Consider the following 23,727-nt stretch of genomic DNA (forward strand, 5'->3'; position numbering starts at 1 on the left):
CTTTATTATAAAATGTCTTTGTGTGCATTCTCCTGTTCAGATTCCACGGAACTGCATGTCAGAGGACAGTAAATATGTTCTTATTCAGATGCTATGGGACAATATGAAATTGCATCAGGATCCAAGGCAGCCTCTGTATATTTTGTGGAATGCTCAGAGTAAGTCTTGTTTCTTGTGCATTTTGGTGACATTTAAGAGCAATGTTCATTGTGAGCAACTGAAGCATGTGTGTTGAGAAAAGTTGTCTCTGTCGATAGTTCTCACAAGCTACAGTACTGAGTTTTGATCATACTGCTTTTTGTCTTGCAGGTCAAAATCGCACTCTTTTGTTTGAGAGTGAGTGTTCAGTTTGGTGTTGCTATTCTCAGTTTGTGTGACTTGTTTTGGGAGGGAGTTGGTTCTGTGCTTAGCAATAAGCTGCCTGAACAAGTTTAGTTTTCCAGCATTTCTGTTTCAAATCATTGACTGGTATGGCCAGTGGCTGTTTCTTCACTGGGAAGGGAGGAATGAGAGGGAATATGTTCCATTGAGTATGTTTCATTCATCCACTTAGCTCATGTTCTTATTTTTAGAATTTGCTTACTCAGATTTTGTTGCTGGTGTTGGATCACATGCCTGAAAACAGCTCATGGCCCATTGCAACTTGAGTTTTCTTATGTGCTTTTTGTGTTTTGCGTTGATAATTTTCTGACTTGATGTTTTGTTCATTGCATATATGTCAATATTTCCACAATTTCTGTAGCCCTCCACCTTTTTTTAACAACTTTGCACTCCCTACACAAAGAATCTATTTATTCTTACAGCCTTTCTAATGTTTTTCAGCCCAGAAGTACCCAATGGTCCAGTTATTGCAAAAAGATGATGACTCCTTTAACCAGGAGCTCTTGAGGAGTATGGTGAAAAGCATTAAGATGAATGATGTGTATGGACCAATGAGTCAGATATTGGAGAGGCTCAACAAGTGGCCCCATATTAAAAGACAGAGGTAAGAACAATGTGCCTAACTGGAACAGAGTTGGGCAATAATCAGGTTATTAATTATATTTTCTTAGTGTGTTTTTTAAAGAAAAACCATGGTTTTTTTACCAGTGTTCTCAATTTTATCACTCTGGTAAATTTTTTTATGGTAACTTTCACAAACTTAGTTTCCCCACTTTTTTAGTTTCTTCCTTTTTCCTCTCCCCCTCCCCTTTACAGCCACCTCTTGTTCTTACCTCTGAACAATAGAGAGTGGAGAGTGTGTATAAATGTGTATATTTTATTATTAAATGTTATTTATATATTAGTGTTCTAGGGTGTAGGGGTAGATTTGGGTTTTATTTTTAAGTCTTCAGTAGAGGACAGAAAAGGAGCTGAGAGGTTATGTCTCATATTTAGGAAGGGTTTTTCTTTCCATTAGAAGTGGAATTAGTAAACATTAATTCATATGAATTATTTCTTGCCTGAATTTACTGATTTATGGTAGGATATATTACAGTCTTGTCAACAGTTGGAGCACTGACAAGGTGTTTATTTGCTTGTCTTCCTGCTTTTTCAAGCTGATGTGAAAATGCAGAAAAGCAAATTCCTTGCCTGGTTAAATTCAGTGGAATTTGGTTGAGTGTTTAGGTGCACATTTCTCTCCCCATGCACTTGTGCAACTTCCAGGGGAGCTACCATGGATGATGTCCATATGTGGGGCAGGGCATTCTCCAGAGCTCAGAAATGACAATATTTTGCAGGTACAATCAGCAATTATGTTCAAAATGTGTCTTTTTAATAAGTGATCTTTAAATGCTTCAATCAATTTTAATAGAGATTGTTTTGTGCTGTATCAGTGCAGTACATAAATTGATCGGGATTTTTACCATTTCAGGAGCCTTTACAGAGAAATATTGTTTCTTTCACTTGTTGCTCTGGGAAGAGATAACATTGATATAGGTGAGTTCTGCCAACTATTCAAATGAGCACAGATGATGAATTTATGCAAACTTAGTTGTTCAGCTTCCAGAAAAAAAATAATCTGTAGATTACATTTGTGCCACTCGATGGAAAGTGCCAAATAAAAAGGACTTTACAGATCTTTTCTGCTGATAAATGCAGCTGTCATGGCATTTGGGTTGTGTTTTTGAGCTCGGTATCTAAAGTTGTTTTTCCATTCCTGCAGATGCTTTTGACAGAGAGTACAAAATGGCCTATGATCGTCTCACTGCTAATCAAGTGAAGAACACTCATAACTGCGATAGACCACCGAGCACTGGAGTGATGGAATGCAGAAAGATCTTTGGAGAACCATATCTTTAAATATACGTGGCTAAAGAGGTGATATCTATGACGTGTCTCTGTGTAAAATAACCACTTCAGTCACAAGGAACATCTCAGTCTTCAGTGTTCAGGAACGTGTGTACGATGGACTGTGGCAGGAGGCCTCGGGAAATTCGGCCTGGCTGCGGTTGTGGAGATGGACAGAGAGCAAAATGGGCCAAATGTTATTTCCCTGTCCCTTGTCCTTTCTGCAAATCGGTGTGTGGAAAGGCAGGTTGTAAACAAAATCAGTTCTCTGACTTGGGACAACATATTACAGCTCCCTTAAAAAAAAATAATTAAGTAACAGGTGGACAGAAACAATGCACTGAAACTAATGTGAGCGAAGGAAATTCTTCAGAATCTATTGTTTACATAGAATATTCATGATGTTATGAAGAGCATACAAAGTTGTATTATACATATTTTAAATTGTTTATAGTAAGTTGATATTTTTTTAATTTTTTTAAATTACTGGAGTGAATTTTAAATGGACTTGCTGCATAAGCAATACAGTGCTTATTTTTTTTGCAGTACACTGCTATTTATAGTAACTTGTCCAGTTACTTTTTGAAGAGTGATTTGTTTTTAAAGCAGAATAGAAAATGTTAACCTTCACCTAGACAGTACTCGAGATCCAGGATTTCTCTCATGCACACTTGGAAAACGTGTTACCACAGCAATCAGAAGGAAGGTATGGTAAATTTTGCAAAACTCTAATGAACATACTGATATCTCTGTGAAACACTTCTGTAGAAATCTCCTCTCCCTCTTGTGTTCCCTTCCCTCCCCACTCCCTAGGAAAGGGAAGGCATATTGAAGAGTCCTGTGGGTTATGCTGTGGAATCAGCCCATCTCAGCTCTTGGCATTTGTTCATGTGGCCTCATTCCAGATGTGACACAGAGCAAATGCCAGCCTGCAGTGAGTTCTCCATAACCACACAGTGCTCAGAGTCTTGGTGGTTGTGTGTGAAACACACTCAATGTGACACCTCCATAATGCCAATCCAAAGCTTCTAGCTCAAGCACATGCAGCAAACTTGCTACAGGGAATTTATAGGGAATGTAACTGATTGGGGCATATTGTGCTTAGTTAAACATACTTGGAATGTTTCATCTCTATTTCACAGGCAAAACAACTATTTTTTTTTTCTCTGAAGAAAACTGCTATATCAGTCCTTGTGGTGGAGTCATGGCTTTTGCCTCATGTGTTCTTGTTCTAGACATTTAAAAAATGTTCTGTGCTCTCAGTCACATAGCAACTCCTCACCAGAAGGTAGGCTACAGGAAAAATATCAGAAGTCTTGTATGGAGGTGGGAAAACAGACATTAAACTGTATAAAAACAGCCTAAACAAATTAAATCATGCTTTAACAAATAGTTTTATTTTAAGTAATCTTATAGATTTTCCAGTTCTAATTTCTTCTAGTTGTTGCTGTTATAATAATTCCAGATATTCAGCTGTTACATTAGATTTTTATATTGCAGTCTGCCTACCAGTAGGTGTTTTTAAAAACATCTTTAGTTTGCAAGTATAATAAACCAGCAATATCTAGTTAGGCAGAAAGGTGATAAACTTTAAAGCTCACATTTACTTTATTAAGTGAAATAGAGCAAGCCTTAGAGGCTTAAATGAAAAGTAATGCTGCTATGAAGCTCTGTAACCTCCTCCCAGACCTCTGTAAAGTTGTAAGAAGATGCTGCCCTAAGAAGAAAGGATGTAAAATGTGTAGAGCTGCAGGTATGTGCTGATAATAATTTCAGGATGTAGTTTTGGATACAACTTCCATTGGGTAATGCCTCTTCTCTATCGTGCTGCTGATGTAGCTTACCTTTTTGAAAGTATCCTCCCACCCTGAGGTGGAGCTAGCAATGCTACACTTACAGCATCTTCCACATTTAATTTATTTTAACAATTTGTGATGCTCTGTTGTACTGCCACGCCTGTACAGTATTCCTTGTGCATGAAAAGGAGCTCCTTTTTTCACCCAGGTACATGGTAGACACATCCTCTTCATTCCTCTGAACTAGTGTGAAAAAACCAGGCTATTTTTGAGCACATTCCCTGTAAGTACCCCACAGTGTGCATGGCTGCTCTGCTCTGTACAGTTGGAATGCTGCATTACCATGGAAAAGTTGCTGTATTGAAGCTCACAGCTGGGTGTGCTGTGGGTTAGGTTGTGTTCCCAGCTCCCTGCAGTTCTGCTCCCCATTTGCCACTGGAGCAGCCACTGTTCTGTAGGACCTTCGAGCCAGGAAAGGAGGAGAGAGCAAGTGCTTTTTCCAGAGCTGCCCTGGGGTATTTGAGGGCTGAGCTATGACCAAGCTTCCCACTCCAGCTGTGGGGTGGCCAAAGCGCCGAGCCAAGTCCCCATCTCCAGGACACACAGTGTCAGTGCAGCTGTGGGGACAGCACTGTCACACGTGGCCCTTACTCCACCCTCCTCCCAGCCTCCTTGTAAGTACTCCCAACTGCCTCCAGACTTATAAAGCCAACAAGCTGTACTCCTTTCCAGTATCCCCCAGTATATCAGGTAGTGGATGCTGCACTGGATTGTCTGTGCAGCCCTCAAACAATCCCTCTGTTCTGCATCCTCGGCGTGGCACTCCTGAAGCCTTGCTGATGTTCATTTGGGTGTGCTTTTAAATTACTGTATCAAGTAGTAGCTCATCAAGTGAAATCATTATACTTAATGAATTGTTTTATAAAGTCTGTTGCAAGTCGGTCCACTGTAGAAATATATAAAAATAGAGTTGGAATAACAATATACTATAAATGGGAAATTTTCCTCATTCAAGTCATGATGTTCCAAATGTATCCTGAGGTCGATAATTTTTAAGCATCATACAATTCAGTGTTGAAACAGTTTTCAAATCTCACTGTCCTTTATTAGAAAAGCAATTTGACTATATTTTCCAATACCACAAAGATGAATAAATAAAATATTTGAGACATATTTTCAATTTAAAATTTTGTATGAACTGAATTTTCTCTTTTTGTGTACTAAATAATGCTTATGTCCAAAACCTTAAACAAAGGTTTTACATTTGCAGTGCAATATATATTTTGCTTTACTTATGGTTCCACTGGAATAATTATTGGAGATGAAATACTGAAATGTGAATAGAAATTGTGCTGTTTCTCTGACACTGCTGTGTCCCATTTGAGAAGGTTTGCTGTTGGTACAGTTACAGACTGATGAATTTGGCTTCCACTGGCAAATTAAATGATTTGTATCCCAAGAAAGAGAAAATTCCTGCATGTAAAATCTTTATGTAACAAATGGGAGATGCAAATAGTAATAATAGAGAGGGGTATTTCTGGATATTATCTCACTGGGATTTAAAAAATGGTACTTTGTTAGTCTGCAAGCAGCACTTTTTAAATGAATGGTTGTAGATTTGTAAATATGTAATGTTTAAATTTTATTTACCAAAAACCAGTATGTTGGATGTTTGCTTTGGTTTGTAGTTCCTTTAAAATATGCAAAGTCAATGTTCACAATGTTAAGGTTTTTTTCTGTCTCATCCAAAAAAAGAAGTTTTACAGTGAGTCAATAAAAAGCTTAAAATCTTTCTGGTTATTTTCACTAACATTTTATTAGATGGACTAGAGTGACAGAAATGTCTGCAACTCTTAACCATGTTGTTTGCTCCCATGAGGTGTTAACAATAAACCTTTCAGGTTTGTTGATGTCAGTGGCATTTTTTCATCTTGTCTATGTAGAAGTCAGTGCTAACAAGAGGAATTAGTGCTGGTTAAATAATCTGTAACTGTCAGAGATGAGTGTCAGAATGAAAACAAACCCCCAGCAGTTCAACTCCTTGTTGAAGTATTTGATTCCTGGCTTTAGTTTTGATTAGAGGTAATGTGCTGTTCTAACCCCTGAGCCTTGTCGCAGCAAGATGTAATCCAGGTGACATCACACTTGTACTGGTGGCACTTGACATGAATTTGAGGGATTGTACTGCAAGATCAGGTTCAGATTTGAAAGGACTCAGTGCAGTTTGAGGGAGATCATTGTGTGTTCACGCAGGGATTTTAAGCAGAGCAGTTCTGTCAAGGCCCAGCCACAGCAGACTGATTCTGTTCCCACTGGAGCAAAATTCACTGAGTTTGAGCAGTTCACTGAGTAATTTAGATTGTGTTCCTGAAAGTTTCTGTAAATATTCTGTGCTGAAATCTGCTCCTTTCACTTGAGGAGATCAGCCACAGGGAAAATTTGATGCATCTAAATTGTATTAGCCTTTCCACAAGTGCCTAAATGTGTGTTATTTGATGTTGGTCATTTCAGTATCTGTTCTGATCCTAAAGAAAAACAGTAGAAGCTAACATATGACTTGAGATTTATTTTTTAGCATGTTAAAGGTATCTTATTTTCAGTAAGTTTGCAATTCTGGTTGCTTTTTTCAGTGGAACAACTGCTACCTCAACCCCATTTTGATATTGCTGGATCCTCACACGCATCTTGGAGTGTCCACATGTCATACAGATACTGGGCAGGATATTATCTTGTCTTCCAACATCACACTGATGATCAGAAACACAAAGTAAAGAGCAAACATGGTGAGCCCTAGTAGTTTGTTCATTTTCCATTTACAGACAGCGATGGAGATAATCACAAACAGGAGCATGAGGAAAAGGAGAACAATTGCACAAAATAAACCATTGCTGCTGACTGCCACAGGGCTGAGGTCATTGAAGATAGAAAAAAGGAACCAGGGAACTGGCAAGCTGCAAGGAAAGGAAAAGTAATTGAAATAAATGTTTTGAAGCAGTTCATTTTCTGCATCATAACTAGGCAATTCTTCCAAACTGCTACAGGAAAAAAATGTGTGATTGTATTCAATATAGCCCAGCATAAATCTAAACTGGATGTTGTTCCTGTCAAAACTGCATTTGGATAATGCTTGCACTATCATAAAGCAATCCAAGAGTAAAAAGGGTTTGAAAATAATACCTAAGAATTAAGTGCCTTGGCTTGCTATAATAAAGAAATGTCCTGATGCTTCAGGATGGGAGATCCTGATCTAAGGCACTGATACTGACCTTGCACAGGAGCTGAAGGTCTCTGAGTGACCAGATAAGGTTCCTGCCTGTAGATCTTTGATGTCAGCCCAAGATTTCTTGCATTTTTATCTTGAAAAATTGTTACTTTTATGTTGATTCAGAATTGGATGGAGATGGTTATAACAGTTTCTTGGCTGGGTTTTGGTTTGGGTTGGGGTTTTTTAAAAGGAACTGGTTGCTCAGCTGCCCTTCATTTAACTACAGCTAAAATGAAATTATTTGAGGCATGTTTGGTTTCAAACCAGGTAACTCTGTGTTTCAGAAGAAAAGCATCTTTTAGCATTGACCTGTTACTCACCCAACAGTGATGTCGAAGATGTTGCTGCCCACAGAACTGGACACAGCCATGTCCCCCAAGCCCTTCCGTGCCACGATGACACTGGTGATGAGGTCAGGGATGGAAGTGCCTGCTGCCAGTATGGTTAACCCCATAATTTCCTCTGATATTCCAATTGTTTCACCAACCTGATCAACACAAAGTTGCGTAGGGCTGTTAGCACTGGGATGTGGAATATAATTGCTCTGTGCAGCTTTAGGGTTTGTGCCATATTTGAGTGAAAATATTCTGAGTCCTGTAAATGTGGCAGCACTTTTCTGCTTTATAGGATCAAAAAGTTAAATTTTACAGTGTCTGATTCTGCATTTGCTCTATAGTGTAGGGAATCTGACCAAAGTGATGCTAGCACTGAGCCAAGGTCAAGTCAGCTGCAGCAAAGTTTTCCTGTCCTCAGTCCTTGTCTTCTGGATGTTGTCTACCTTTCCAAGTTTAACATCAGCTATGCAAGATCAAAGGGCCTTTGGAGATGACAGTCCTTGGATTTATGGCATGATGAGATTTACTGTATGTGTGCAATATATCACTCAATACAGATTGTGGGGCTGATCCTACAAGGTGGAAGTATTATTTCCCAGAATACCAGGTGAACATTAGGACAGGGGGAGTGAAGATCATTTAGCAGCTTCCAGAATCAGAACCTATACTCCCCTAGAATTTTAATTAGGTAATGGATAATTATGTTCCTCACAGAAACATTCTTCAATGAAAAGTCAGAATTAAGATAAATATTGATGGTACTTTTCCTTTGATGCACAAGCTCCTTTGGAAGCTCTCAGAAATGAATGAATCTTTGTCAAATCAAAAAGAAGGAAATCAAAAATACCCCTTTTGGTTCTAACAAAACAAATTTTCTACTGTTGTGATGGATGGCTGCAGCTGTAATTCATCAGATAAAATGCCACAGTAACACTGTCCCCTCTCTCCATCTAATTGTTCTGAAATGGTGATTTGCAAAAAGAACATAAACCTCTCACCTGGTGAGCCCACCACACCATGAGGTAAGAGAATGCAGCAATCCAGAGGATGGATCCAAAAAATGTGATGACAAAGAATTTTTTTGAGTCCTGTTGAAATCAAGTTTGAAAAGAAAAAAGAGAAGTTTCAGGAAAGTTAATATTCCCCATTGAAAACTCTTCACCTGAAATACTTCACTGCAATTGATTGCTTTAACTTGGACCCTGCTCACTACTTGCTCTGTTTTTCAGCTTGATTAGGTGACCTGCAGTTGCTAGAATTTGTGGTTTATTAAATTAAGTCTCTGGAATGACATTACACTGCAGCTGGGGCTCCTGTCCCACTCCCTGCAGCAGTAACAGCACTTCAACTATGCAGAGACTCCAGACATGGAAAAATGGACTCAGGGACTCTTGCCCACAAGAAATCTATAGCTCAGTTAATGACTCCAGTAGCAGAAGGAAGATAGATTCTTACTGGGTTTCTGACGTCAGGCAGAGTGCTCCAGAGAGGAAAGACAATGGGAAAGAGGAAAAGGTAAATTGCTTGTTTTTTCCTTGATTCTGGCCATTCTAGAGATAAGGGCTCATCGTTTTCATCACCCTCTGTGCTGTCACCATCACTGTCCTCCTGGCTCTCAGAGCTGCTGTCCTCTGAGGTGTCACTGCTTGACGGGGGCTGTAGATCAGGAAAAAAATCAAAAAGCCAATATGTTTTCACACTAAGAAGGAGCTGCTGTTACTCACTGTGGCCTCACCTGAGCAGAGCTCACATTTGTAACCTGCTGAGGGCAGCCACAACTCTTGTGGGACAGGATCCAGGCACACCCCACCCCAGCACCTCTGTATTGTTAACTAATCCAGTAATTACAACCACCTTTTAGATTGGATTTTGATCTAATTGAACATTTTCTGTCCTTGAAAAACCTTTTATCAGAACTGCTAAATTACATCACCTGAAAGGGATTTGGGGAGCAAAACAGAACAGTCTGTTGGTGAGCACAGGACAGGCACGTGCTCTTATCTTCCCTTACCCTGGAGTACCCTCTGGCCTCAGAAGAGTCATTTGAGGGGACAATACTATCCAGTTTCAGTTGGTGTCATAATTTGGACCCAATTTGTGTTTGTAAGCCAGAATGTTTCAGCCAGCACCCTAATAAATCACTAGACAGAGGCTATTTATAGATGCCAGCGACATGGGTTGGGTCCTGTCCCAAAAGCTCTGGGGAGGGAAAAAGGAAAGTACATGTGAAGGTCAGCCTGGATGGGCACTTAGTGCCTGTGCTGCTGATTTTGATACCTGATCATCCTGTGGCACATCTGCCTTCTGTATGTCTTTGCTGGGCTCAGAGTCACTGGCAGGAGTTACCTGGACGGTGCTTGGTCCTTTCTTTTCCTCTTCTGCAAAAAGCAATAAGAAGAAATGCTGGATTTGGTCATTTTGGAAGGGTGGCCACCACACCAGGTGGTCACCTTCCCTGTGACCAGCAGGAGGTCTGAGCTCCCTACCAAAATGGTGGCATTTCAGGTTAAATACCCTCAGATTGCCTAGGTTTGTGTTGTGTGCTCCCTGACTGTGATTGTGTTTGGTAAATCTGGGCAGAATTTGGCCCACCTGGATTAGAATGAGACCTTGATGATCCTCTGACCTTCCATCCAGAACTGCTCCAAGGAGCACATGTGTAGCAACAGGGAAATGCTAATTACCTCATCTACAACTGATGAGCTTTTCTTGGTTTCTTTCTAGATTCTGAAGTTTGTGTGAAAACCATCCTTAAAAGCCAGAAAGTATGTAAAGCTTTGCTTCTCTTTTTTTTGCCTCCCCAGCAGAGCATAGCATTCTCCAGGGAACTGATATCCTTCAAGGCTTCTGAGAAATGACCGCGATGTGCTGCCAGACTTTAATCCCTGATCATTTGGTGGGTATTCAAAAGCAAATAGGAAAGTGCTGACACATACAAGGAAATAACTGCAATGTCCTGCTGTTCCTGCATTAACCTGCATAGCCAAGAGGAACACGGAAACCTCTCTGGGAACACAGTAGAAATATGGATACAGTAGAATATGGAGCAGTATTCAGGATACAGTAGAAATACAGAGCAGAGGTGAGGGAGTGAAGTCAGTGTGGTGTTCACAGCACGAACCAAGAATTTATTGAGGTTTTGAATGGTATTTTTTCAAGTTTGGGCTCATTCACCTATGTGAGGCCCAGTGTTGTGAGGTGTTCAGGTGTGACCATGTTGTGTGAAACTGGGACCTTCCACCCAAAAGTTTCTTGGTGGAAAAAGATCCTGGATCCCTGGAAGTGTCCAGGGCCAGGTTGGACAGGCTTGGAGCAGCCTGGGATAGTGGAAGGTGTCCCTGCCCATGGCAGAGGTGGAGCAGGATGAGCTTTAAGGTCCCTTCCAACCCAACCTATTATATACTTCTGTGATTCTATTCAAGGAAGGGTGCACAGATCCTTGGAATTGATAGACAGTCAGTGCAGTTTATTCCCTCAGAAGGAATCCTCTGTGCCCTTCTGCAAGTGTGCCAAATTTCCAAGCTAAAGTGAAGGTACTTTAAGCAGCACCTCATTTGCAGGATCTACAAAAGGCAGCATCACCCAGGTGCTGTCTGCAATGGCCTGATTTCCCTCCTGCACTCTTCCATGGCCATTTCTAGTTCATTCTGGTATTTCTCCCTGCCCTGACACTGCCTCACTAACAGCTCCTCTGGGGCTGGCTGTTCCTGCCCTTGTGTATCGATTGATTTCTGCTGCAGCCATCTGTGACCAGTAAAAGCACGAAATCTGTGTTAGCCCATGGTGTTTCTTTGCCAGCCCTTGGGCATTCTGTGCTGAGAAGGTGAGGGCTTGCAGTGCAAAGCAAGGCAAACAGCACTAGCTCTTCCTGCACTCACCTGGCTGGGAGTCTTGTCCTTCCAGGGTCTCAGCCTTGGCCTTGGCCATGTTGCTCAGGATGTCAACTCTGTCTTTAAATTTTGCTGTGGGTGAGAAGGAAGGATCATCAGAGCTGTCACTGTGCAAAGCCCCCTTGAGCTGCCTCCCCTAACACACTCATGCTCTTGCCCCCTTCCTCCTGCTTCATTAGCCAGCACTGACCCAGGAGTTGTTCTGCTGTGACCCCAGGTTTTGGCTGCTGCTAGTTGGTTGTAGCTGTTGTATTAAACTTGTATTGTTGTATTGTTTACTGTATTATTAAACTTGTAAACTGGTTGTATTGTTTAGTGCTACAGCAATTACACCAGGAACTTGACATGGAACTAACAGCATCATATTTAAAGAGAATCTCTAGAGGATGAGAAATCCTTTCCAGGTCAGTAACACAGAGGATATCTGTACTTCATAGGAAGAAAATGTAGAAAGAATAGCGAAGGAGTTTCGGTGCAACATCATCTTGTTCCCAAAGGGCTATTGATTTTTTTCCAGGTTAGATTATGTGCAAACTAAAAATGACACCTTCCTCCTGCCATGTGGCTGTTGAAGAGGCTTTAGGGTGCTGCTTACAGCCTGGACACCTGATGGGAAGGGAAAATGAGCACCTTTTATGTTCCAGTTCCCTGGAAAATGATTGATTTTTCTAAGCATACACAAGTGTCTCATGCTGGAGCTGATCTAAATTCCTGGTATCCAAGTTCAGCATGGTCCAGGCTGTCTGAGAGATGATGTTCACCAGCACAGCTCCAGTGCTCTGTTTCTGGGACTGCTGAGAGCTTCTTCCACTGTAAACCAAGCTCTGCTGTACCCAGCTGAGCTGCTTTATTACTGGTTTACAGTGAACTCTGTGTCTCCATAGTTGTTTTTTTCTCAGATATCTTACTACTGACTCTCACAGAAAGTGAACAGGAATAGGCTCAAAGAAAAAGCCTATTTTGCTCTGATCTGTGTCCTCTGTTGAGCTGCACACCCAATGACACTGGGTTTGCACATGGACAGTAGGCACAAGGAATTGGCCAATGCTCTGCTTGGCTGGTGTGCAGGGCTGTAAATTAATTCCCTCTGAAAGTTTTATCACACTGATTTAATCTACTATGCTGTTGACTATGCACCCAGAAGGTGCTGTTGCCATTTGCCTCAAGGGCAGGGCCCTGCCACTTTATTAATCACAATGACATTGAGATAATAGAAATACCAGGTGCAGCCATGAGGGCAGAACTACTGTTCTGTGCTAAATCTTGTGAAAATCAGTAAAATCTGGTGTATGTCCAATAACTGGGCCCAGTTCAGGCATTAAGACCTCAGGGGACAAGTCCTGCTCTGGTGAGATTCCTGGTACTGTCTGACAGAAACATCTTTCACCAACAGGGATTTCCACTGAGCACTGGAATGGCTGGACTGAGATGAAATTATCATGGAATACCAGAACAGTTTGGGTTGGAAGGGACTTTAAAGCCCATCCAGTCCCAAGCCCTGCCATGGCAGGGACACCTTCCACTATCCCAGGTTGCTCCAAGCCCTGTCCAGCCTAGCCTTGGACACTTCCAGGGATCCAGGGGCAGCCACAGCTTCTCTGGGCACCCTGTGCCAGGGCCTCACCACCCCCACAGGCAAGAATTTCTAATCTAAATGATAATTTCTTCTCCTTTGAAAGGCTGGCTGGGACTCAAGAGCCTGACTCTTCCGTGTTCCTTGTCAGTACTGAAGTTCACTGGAGGGGATGTGAAGCATTTTGCTTCCTTCCCCCTGTGCTCATTCACATCCCTCAGTGCAGGGGGGACCTTGTGCTCCCAGTCTCCTCTAAGCACTGGGCAATGCATCCTTCTGTGTGGCTTTTCCCAGAAGCTGCTGCAAAAGCTCCTGTCAGCAGGGTCAGGACAGTCAGGCTCAGCCTGAGATTATATAAATTCAAGCTCCTGGCTCTCTGCCCTCAGCCAGGCTGTGGGGTGGGAGTGCTGAGTGGAGCCCAGGAGCATCTCTCTGTCAGGATAAATGGATTAGGCCCAGGCCACTGTCCAGTTCTCATGAGATCAGCCTTGTTTAAAAAGGTGTTAATTCCTCTGACACACAATTCCTACAGGAGGGACTGAGACTAGAGGCAGAGCTGGCTCTAAGCTGGCCAGATCTGCAGGTCAGCACGGGGAAAAAGGATGTCCACGAGCTCAGTCCTTGCTGGGCTGGATTAGCTGTGCAGGGCAGTGTCCCTCTCTGTCCCCTGGGGCGTTCACGGCTGGCAACTCTGTCCCCAGGGTGAGAACCTGTCACACAGGACATGTCTGTATCCAATGGCCCTAAGGTGCTCTCTAGGAGAATTCTTGTTCTATGAATTGACAGCATCCAGGATAGACTTCAGGTGGCAGCTGAGCTTCTACCTCGAATTTGGCTCTTACATTTAATTCACTCTTTGGCTCTAATAGTCAATCTAACAGGATTCACAACACAATCACAAGGGAGGATTTTTTCTTTACAATTTGATATGAACCTAAAGGATTTGGAGATTCTGCTGTCTAAAAGTTAAAAAAAAAAAAAAGGTTTAAAAAAAAAAACAACTTTGTGATTCCTTTTGCCCCTTTGTATCATGATTCTCTTACAACAAATGATGGAATGGTAATGAAGCAAGGAGAAGCTGTCACTGCCTTCAGCCTTCTCCAGCTGCAACAGTGCCCACTGCTCTGCTCTAATGTCCAAAATCATTACCTTGTTAACTGGGGCATAGTGAGGGCAGGCAGCTCTGACAACCTCACTTCTGGAGCCTTTTGCTTCATTCAAACAGAAATGCAGGCTTCTGCTTTCTTCCCTGTGTGACTAGAGTTTAAAGAGTCTGATGGTAAGACTAGAGGTTCAGAAATGAGAGGGTTCCTGAGCATTTCCAAAATCCTTGTTCCCTTTAATTCCCTCTGGTGTCTAATGGGATGGTCTTGAAAAGATCTCATGCTCAAAAGACACTTTCAGAAAGTGGGGGAAAGGACAAAAGAATGAACTTGCTAGGAATTCCTAACTAAAAAAAAGGTACATTGAGAGTAAAAAGTTCTATCAAAAATATAATCCAGGATGCAATGTAAATATTAGAATTCTAAAGTAAACACATACTCTCCCTGAGACAAAGACTAAAGTAATGATACCTTCCTAATACAAAAAGAGAAACCCCCACATTCTGAACTCAATCCACTCTTCAAATGAGAAATTTTGTTTCACACAAGGGGTGTTGCAAGTTTGTGTTTCAAATATCTGTATTTCCAAGACCTCTGTCCCTGGGATTTGGTTTTGGAGGTTAAAACCAAAGTATTGGCAGCTTTTCTATGTTTTGGACCTTGCTGCCCTGAAACCACTTCTGTGCTGCCCAAATAAAAGTGAGGGTAGGAGAAAGAAGGAAACCCTAGAGAATCCTGATTGCAGTAGGTTCAGCGAGGAACTGCTGAGCAACTGTTGGCAACCTTTTCCTTCTGTTGAGTGCTCATTACCACAGCCTGCAAGTGCTGATGCTACAGGCCTTGGCAAGAAGGAACACGGGCCCTTGAAGAAAGATAAATTGCTTTGGGATCATCTTTTCTGTGGCAGCCTAATTAGAGAAATGTGCCTGGTACAGAGAGTGCGGCACACACAGCAAAGGGAAGGACTGTGCTGGTGATCCATGGGAACCAGGCACAGCTGTCCCACAGGGCTGCAGGGCTGCTAACACAGAACTAGTAACTATTAACATATCAGATCACAGGTCCTGATATGCCTTGGCAGGTTCAAATCCTTTTTCAGAGCCATCCTTGGGACATCATTTCATTTCTCTGGTCAAGCTCCACAAGGCACTCCTTTTCTCCAGAATCTCTTTTCTTTAAGTAGGAATTTATCAGGGTTAGGAGTATCTCCTACGAGACACACAGAACGTGGCACATTGGCTCCTTGATTTTGAGTGCTGAGCTGTTGTAATATCAGTAACTTTATTGTTATATTTTATAATGAGCTGTCTCTGTTCTCACAGGGTTGAGTGGAACAGGCAATACCTGGGGCAGAGGTATTGCCATTAACTCAGTGATATCAGTAAAGTAAAGGGTCTAGGAAATAAAAACCTTCCGGAGAGGTTGTTGCAGCCTTTCCCCGCACGATCCCTGCGGTACCAGAGCCAGATACACACGGTCACACTCCCATCTAGCGGCTGCCGCACACACTCAGGCTCTCACTCTGCCGGGCTGCCGGCAGAGCCTTAGGTTGGGCATCAGAAAAAAATTTTACACCGGAAGAGCTCTCAAGCCCTGGCACAAGCTGCCCAGGGCAGTGTGGAGTCACCATCCCTGGAGGGATTTAAAAGATGTGTAGGTGTGGCACTTGGGGACGTGGTTTAGTGGTGGCCTTAGCAGTGCTGGGGGAGCAATTGAACTTGATGATCTTAAAGGTCTTTTCCAACATATATGATTCTGTGATTCTATGTAACAAGTAGGGAAGTTCTCTTTGAGAGAAGATCCAGACTGCTCCCTCAGTCCTGTTTCTTCAGTATACTCAAGGCCTGGGAATAGCAGCCTCTTTGGCAAGGACAGTGACTCAAAACTGCATGGAAACTCCCAGCAGCCTATTTTGGGCTGAACTGGCTGGGGCTCTCCTTGGCCTGGGCCAGCAACCTCAGCCTCCCCCAGTTCTCTGCTGAAGGGTCCCAGAGTTTCACCAGGGCACCAACCTGGACCAGAAAGCCAAGTTTGTAGTGGCCTGGGGTGGGCAGATGCTGCACAGACATTTAGAGGTGTGGGAAAGATAAGGTGCTGGGAGGTCTCTGAGTGGCCGCAGCCCCCCAAGTCTGGCACTTTCTGATGCTCAAGGCAATGGCATATCCTCTTTTGGATATGGAAGGTTTTGGATCTATTCTGGTGCTGTTGACACAAACTTTTGGGGCACAGGAGGCAAGGGCAGAAGAGCAAACTGTGATAAGTCTGGCTCTTGTTAGGCTACTGTTCATTACACATTGAGTGCCTTCACTGGAATCTGTCAAAGCAAACACTGATCTGCCTTGCTGTCCTCATCCAACCTCCTTTGTTCCCTCAATCAGTTTGTGGAGCTGGGATTTGGATCTGGAGAGTCCTCTTTGTAACCTCTGTGAGGGACAGGAGAGGTGTTGATCTGCTTAGCTTCAATCTCTCTTTGAATGGGCAGCAGATAATCTCTTTAGAACAAGTAGGGCAGCAGAGGGGTGGGGCATGTGCTGAGCTAGGAAAAAAAATCTTAAAAACATCTTTTTTTAATGTGCTTCACTATTTCTTAGAAAATGAACCTCCATGGTGTGACTGGATTAAAATGAATATAAAGCAACATGTTAAAAAGCTGTGTACAAAGATCCTGAGTCAGTCTGGAGATGAGACTTCTCTGCAGCCTGTGTAGTTTAATAGAGGTCTTGGACCTGAGCTGGTCATTCTCTGGCCCAGGGGAGCTGCCCATTGCTGTGGGCACTCTTTGCCATGACAGTGGTGACACCACAGCCGTGCAGGCTTTTAGAGGTGCTCAGTGTCAGTCTGAATCACACAGAATTGGCCTTACCACCATGGTTGGAATTTTAGCTGGCATTTTAACTAATGATGTGAAAAAGAAAATTCTTCAAGGGTTTTAACCCCTTTTTGTGCTGCCGTTTCAGGGCTGGGATGAGGTCTGAGCTAAGAAGAGGAAGATGGGACATGCTATGGGACAGAGGAAGCCTGTAACTCACATTTGCTGCCACTGCAGTAGGAGAGACAGTGGAAATGGGGGACAGCAGGGACTGTCACCACTTTCAGGGACTCCAGCAGCAGCAGCTGCCACCACAGCAGTAACCAGCTCGGCATAGGAAAAGTAGATGTGGCAGAAGCAAAACATGAGCTGTTTGTCCTTGCCAGCCACGTGATCAGAAGTGGCACATCCCACTGTCACAGAGCTCCCCTCACCTGACGCCACCTGTGATGCTCAGCTGCACCCCAAGGGTGAGTTACTGACCCCAAAATACTGACTGTATCCCCAGTTAAACCACTCAGGGCTGTGAACCTCTGGTGTGGAGCATCCACTCACCTTCTGCCAGGGGGTCCAGGGTGTAGATCATGAGCTGCATGATGGTGCCACGCATCTGAGAGTTGTGCAGGGAGGCCGAGCTGCTGCCCCGCTGCAAGGCTGGCCCAGGCTGTGGGAAGGCACAAAGTCAGTCAGTTGCAGCTTCCTTGTCCACTACATCACACAGGGCCTCTCCAAGCCACGGGGAAGCAATTCAACAGCAGCAGAGAAATGAGCTGTTCAGTGTTTGCTATGGGGAAGGACAGACCCTGCCAGCCTCTGCTTTGGGAGCCCAGGAGGAAATTTCCCAACAAAACCAGGTAAGAATAGTCACTTTCTGAATTTCTGTATGCCTGTTTATAGCAGAGAATGAACAGCACTCTTCTAGTTAAATCCACCTGGGAAGCCTGAGCTGTCTCTTAAATTTTATAAAAATTCCTTTAAGGACAGAGCTCAACCAGGTGTCCTCTTAGGCAAACAGTGGCCATTGTGCCTGATGTGATACAGGCTTTGGTCCAGGTTTCTTGACACAGGACTTGACACCTTTATTCATGACCTGGCATGAGGAGAGATTCAAAATGCCATGACTTCAGTTCCCTGTAAAGTTGCTTAGACCTACCTGCAGCTTCCTCACATCTTGTGGCTTCATTGTTCCATCATCTGCAACTGCCCCAGAGCTTGTCTGCAAGCAAGGCAGAACAGAAATGACAGATCACCTCTGCTGCTTCACCTGCTTTTCCAGGATAGAATGATCCTTCAGGCTGCTGCCTGTGAGGAAGTGGGACAGCTGACACGAATGACCATGGATGCTACTGAAAGATCTTAAAAGCATGTGGTTTCCAAGAGAAACAGCATTCTACCTACAGCTCCCCAGGGAGGATGCTGGGGGCAGACTCACAACTGATTCCTGTAGGTATAGGCAGACCCAGACTTCATCCCCAAACATCTGTATCCATACTAATTTTCCAGCTGAGTGAAGGTGTAAATGGGGAATTTTTTTACAGTGATTAGCATTACTTTCCATCATTTAGAATTTCTGTAATTTCTTTTCCCCAAGGGATAGGTTCAGCAGCTCTCTGTCATGCTACTAACATTAGAGAATTCTCTGTAAACCCCAAGTGCAGGGCTGGATTCAATTTGTGATGCTTGGGGATGTCCACAGTGACATATGTGTGTCACTGCAGTTTCTTGCACATGTATCCCACTGGAATGTAAGACAGGAGCTTTCAGGACTCCCAGCTATGAGCACTGGCTGAACAACAGACCAGGAGGAGGAAGGAGAAGCAAATTCTCGATTCTGCACCACTTCAACTCCCCTCACCCCACTTCCTTCCTTTCCTTAAATTATATGGAGTGTTGGGATCAGAAGGCATGCATGAGGGCCTGGGACACATCTGACTAGCAGAGCATGCAGTGCCAGAGGACAGTTTGAAATCTGGTGGCATGGAATTGGGTCTGGGTACTTCAAATGCTGACCAGGAGAACAAGCAGTGGTGGCTAAAGGCTGCCAGATGCCTTTCTGTGCTGCTGATAGGCAATGAGTGATACCACCAGTGTCCCAGCAACACACAGGGCTTCAGAGAGGGAAAAGAGAATTTCCTCCAACATCTCTCAGTTGCAAGAGGCTGGGACAGAAGCCTTTTCCCCACTGTTTACCAGAATTGTCCAATCTTATTCCCAGACCAACAATGTGTTCCTGCAAGTATCCTTTCTGAAACTCTTTTTACAACAGCCAAGTAAGCAAAATCCCACACAGGTCTTTGAAAGCAGCCAAGAGACATTTAGTAATTGCACAAGTAGAATTCCCTTTCAGCGATGTTCTCTAATTTCTTAGAATCTCTATCTTGTTTGCATTTCCCTCATTTTATAACCATAATTATTGACCAGTACCTGCATTCTGAGGTTTGAATATATGCTTTGTGAAGGAGATGCAGTTTTTCTTTGTGGCTTACACTAGAAAAAAATAATTTCCAACTTGCCCTCTGAACTCTGAGGACACCAACCTTCTGCATATGCTCTGCTGATGCTGCCTGCACAGCATTTAGCTTCCTTTTCAGCTCCTGCTTCACCCATTGCTCTAGGAACACGTTCTGTTTCATGGTGAACACATATGTGGCATAGGCAGTCAGTAAAAGGAGGCTTTCCCACCAATCAATGACACTGTCTAGGAAAAACAGGATGAGCATCAGTAAGTCTACAATGTAGAATGAGATGTCTCTAAATAAGGGCCACCATGTCAGGTGGAGTATCTCCCTTGAGAAGAGGGCACAGGTGCCAATGACAAAGAGGATATTGAACACTGCTGAGCCCACAATGGTACCGATGCCAACATTGCTGTGGGAGATGAAGACACCTATGAGGGAGGTGAAGAGTTCTGGTGCTGATCCACCTGCTGCCATGAAGGTGGCTCCAGCCACATCTTCAGAGATCTGCAGCTTCTCAGTGATCACTCCCAAAGCAGGGACAAAATACTCATCACACACTATGGCCAAGGCCACAAACACATACATCATGCCAAAGATGTGAAGTACAACCCACCCTTGCCTGCGTTCTTCCACACTGAATAGGTCCTGGGGGTATTCTCCTTTGGACTCATAGGGTGGTTTTTCATCTGGGGAGCTTTCACTGGCATTTTCTTGCTGTGGTGTTGTACCCACTGATGTAGTGACGGGCACAGCTGGCTCAGGATCCACATAGATACAGTGCCTTATTTTGGGTGCTGTGGCATTGCCTCTCACAGCAGTCTTGTTGCTGGGGAGGTCCCTGGGGGTCTCTTTGACAGGGTCCATGGGTTGGAGGGCTCTGTGGGATGCTGGAAGGGCAGAGGGGCTGAACTGGAGCTGGTAGAAAGAGAGGACCAACACTATGGCAAGCAAGAAAAAGATTCGGTTCCTCCTCAGCCTCCTCCTCCGTGGCAAATGCATTTCCTGTAGGTTTGAAACTCAGAGCTGTGTCCAGAAGCCACTGAAGACTTCTCTTGGTCAGCAGTTTGAACTTACATCCACCATTGGAATTTCTAGCTGATCTGGATCATTAGGAGTAGAACTGCACAGCACAAAATGGGAAATCCTGCAAAAGAAAATCTGGTGTGAAAAACAAAGTACTGCAACTTTCCACCATTTGGGCAGCAACACTTCACTGACTGCTTTTCTATTTTTCAATAAAAAGAAATGGACTTAAATGAGTAAAGACAGATCTAGATCCAGGTTTCAGTCTATTTTTTTTTCTATGACTATAGGCTATGCTGATTAATAATCAAAGGTTTGGCTAAACAGAGAGGAATTGGCTGAGACAGTCTGATCCAAGCTGAATTCTGATTCCACCAAATTCCCATATCCAGGAGATGTTAAGGACTGTGTTTTTACTGGATCCCAGTTGTTATTCTGTAATACTATCAATTTGGTCTCTGTTCTGCAGGAGGAGAAGATACAGCTTCTGTCAAGGAACCAACTTTAAATTGCTAGAAATGATGCTCTGAAGACAAGATCAAGCTGTTCAAACTTCCCTCCTAGTTATTCACCAAAATAACCTCAGCAGGAGGATGAAAGCTGCTTGAGAGCTCCCAGTGATGCTTCTCTGTGGCATTCCACCCTTTCACTCCAAGGAAGGGTGAGTTTTTTCCTTCAATTTGAGCAGAGCATGAGGAAGATGTGGTTCTGGTAAAAGTGGAGGTGCTGAGCAGCCTTTTGTTTCTATGACTACATCTTTTCAGGCCCTTCTGCAGAAATCAGAACTGGCAAAGTGGAATTGTAATAATACCTTTTATTAGGGGGTAATTAGCATATCTTGCATAATTAAGTGAACAGCATTTAGAAAGGAGGAGAAATTGTAAATGCCAGAGTGCCAGTGCCTGCAGCTGTGACAGCATGGAGACAGGGATTTGGGGCTGGACAGAATTTACCCTTCAGCACTGCTGGAATGTTTTACCTTAGAATGACACTCGTCATGGATTACTTTTTTTCCCCCAGAGTGGGAATGTTACATTATTCTTTAGCTGGATGTGAATCATAGTTTTCCAAACCATTCTCAGATAAGCTCTTAATGCAAGTTATCACACACTTAGCCTCTTGCATAACACCCAGGGAAGTTATCAGCCTAAATTTCTTGCAAAACAGGCAACATTAATTTAAATAGCTGGGAGGATCACTAAGGCAACAGTAAGAGAGGGTTATGGGAGTCCCTAGATAAATAGATTATACAAGCTTTGCTTTTCATATGTCAGAAGAACATAAACATGCATGTGGCAGAATTTCACAATAGGTATAACAAAATTGCACATTATGAGAAAGTAACTCTAACAAAGATAGGAGAGTTAAAAGGATGGCACAGCAAGAACACAGAGGTATGCACACACTCCTATTTAAACTTCTCCTGGTTTTACTTCTCCTCTCCAAACTGAGCTGCTTAAAAGACTTTTTGTGAGCAGGAAGACATCCAAAGCTAGGATCAGTTCTAAGAGCTCTCCAACCTTTCACAATTCCTGACCAGAGAAATGGTTTCTCTAGTCTTGTAAGTTTAGATCAACTCCTGATAAACTTTTCTCACCTCCTATCTCAGTCACACGAGATCCAAAGCAATCAAACAAACCTCCCCAGCCTACCTTCCAAAGGTCTGTCCAGGAGGAAAGGGAATTCCAGGGGTTGGGTGTAGTGCTGGAAGCTTCTTTGATATTAACAGCTGGATGGGAGATGCTGGTGCAGAGAGATGCAAGTGGAAATGATCCCATTTTCACAATGTCTCCTCTGCAGGCAGAGTCCTGAACCAAGAGCGGGTCAGGTGTGAAGGACATGTTAGTGGGGGAATAGCCAATCCAATTTAATACCTGCAGCCCCTAAGAAGATTAAACAGTATTGTATAGATTTGGGTCTATCTCTGAAGCGAATACCTTTGTCTGCTACCCCAGGTTATCCTCAGCGTGAGGGAAGGTGATTGTCCCCTTCACAAACTGCTGGAGTGAAGCCCCAGCCATGGACACAGATCACCCTCACGGGGCTGGCAGGGGGGAAATCACACTTATAAACACTTTTAAACAAAGCACATGGAGCTGCATTTTGAGGCAGCTCCTATGGCTCACAGGCCAGGTGCTGGACAAGCAGCTCTGCTGGCCTTTGCCACAGTGTGTGTCTATTTTGTCATGCCAGAGGGAGGTTTAAATCTCGTTGTCTCCTGGGAAAATCCCTCAGGGAGGGAGCAGAGACCTGCCAGGCACAGCAGCCTTCTGTGGCACTGAGATGGTGCAGCTCCACGGGGGGGAAATAACAACATCCCCAGCCAAGGATTTCACAGGCACAAAAATATAATAATCAGATTTATCACAGCGGAATTAGAAAATGATGGTTTGATTTTGGGTCCCTCATGCCAAGAAGGCCATTGAGGTTCTGGAGAGAGTCCAGAGAAGAGAATGGAGCTGGGAAGGGTCTGGAGCTCCAGGAATGGCTGAGGGAGCTGGGAAAGGAGCTCAGGCTGGAGCAAAGGAGGCTCAGGGGGCATTCTGGCTCTGCACAACTGCTGACAGGAGGGACAGCCGGGGGGTCAGGCTGTGCTCCAGAGAACAGGGACAGGAGGAGAGGAAATGGCCTCAAGTTGCACTAGGGAAGGTTTAGATTGGATATTAGGGAAAATTTCTTCACTGAAAGGTCTGTCCAGCCCTGGCACAGCTGCCCAGGGCAGTGTTGGAGTCCCCAACCCTGGAGGGATTTAAAATCCGTGTGGATGTGGCATTTGGGGACACGGGTTGCGGTGGCCTCGTCAGTGCTGGGGCAATGGTGGGACTTGATGATCTTAGAGGGCTTTTCCAACCAAACTGTTCTGTGACTCTATGATAATTTTAAAGCAAACACAGTTTTGCAACGGAGTTTATTGCCTCCCGCCCCTCCTCACTCCCACAGAACAGGGAGAAGGATACGCACTGCCCAGCCGGGATGCTGATCCATAAACCTTCCTCCCCGCACGGCGATCCATTTCATGCGGGCACTGCATTCCCACAGCACCGACATCCCACAGCACCGACATCCCCACAGCACCGACATCCCACAGCACCGACATCCCCACAGCACCGACATCCCTACAGCACCGACATCCCCACAGCACCGACATCCCGAATTCCCCTCCCGGCCTGCGGAACCGCGGTCCTTCCCGCCCGGGCCGCGCG

General features: G+C 43.9%; 2 protein-coding genes and 1 long non-coding RNA gene across 9 annotated transcripts in view; 2 read left to right on the forward strand and 1 right to left on the reverse strand.

Moving 5' to 3' along the window:
* The window catches only part of DENND4A (DENN domain containing 4A), a 48,829-nt gene extending 42,970 nt beyond the window's left edge, over positions 1 to 5,859 (forward strand). For 6 of the 7 annotated variants that reach the window (XM_085070274.1, XM_085070275.1, XM_085070276.1 and 3 more), the window contains 5 exons: positions 41 to 158; positions 310 to 336; positions 823 to 985; positions 1,856 to 1,920; positions 2,147 to 5,859. In XM_085070274.1, coding sequence (XP_084926400.1) covers positions 41 to 158; positions 310 to 336; positions 823 to 985; positions 1,856 to 1,920; positions 2,147 to 2,283 — 510 coding nt within the window. In that variant the 3' untranslated portion in view covers positions 2,284 to 5,859. The remainder of the gene's footprint in view (positions 1 to 40; positions 159 to 309; positions 337 to 822; positions 986 to 1,855; positions 1,921 to 2,146) is intronic. The other variant, XM_085070279.1, reaches the window with a different exon arrangement.
* A 368-nt stretch (positions 5,860 to 6,227) lies between these two features.
* On the reverse strand, positions 6,228 to 20,715 carry SLC24A1 (solute carrier family 24 member 1). Its single transcript, XM_085070280.1, has 9 exons — positions 19,580 to 20,715; positions 18,196 to 18,258; positions 17,598 to 17,706; positions 11,546 to 11,629; positions 9,945 to 10,045; positions 9,123 to 9,323; positions 8,666 to 8,755; positions 7,653 to 7,819; positions 6,228 to 7,018 (listed from the first exon to the last, which is right to left on the reverse strand). Exons 1-9 carry the CDS (start codon positions 20,498 to 20,500, stop codon positions 6,769 to 6,771), a joined length of 1,986 nt encoding a protein of 661 aa, XP_084926406.1. The 5' UTR covers positions 20,501 to 20,715; the 3' UTR covers positions 6,228 to 6,768.
* LOC146432552 (uncharacterized) lies at positions 10,225 to 17,607 on the forward strand. Its single transcript, XR_014854229.1, has 3 exons — positions 10,225 to 10,563; positions 11,874 to 11,961; positions 17,191 to 17,607. It is a non-coding gene; the product is annotated as an uncharacterized LOC146432552 (long non-coding RNA).
* Positions 20,716 to 23,727: the final 3,012 nt, after the last annotated feature.

Source organism: Lichenostomus cassidix, chromosome 10 (assembly GCF_008360975.1).
Source record: "Lichenostomus cassidix isolate B80296 chromosome 10, HeHo_3.0, whole genome shotgun sequence".
Taxonomy (NCBI): Eukaryota; Metazoa; Chordata; class Aves; order Passeriformes; family Meliphagidae; genus Lichenostomus; species Lichenostomus cassidix.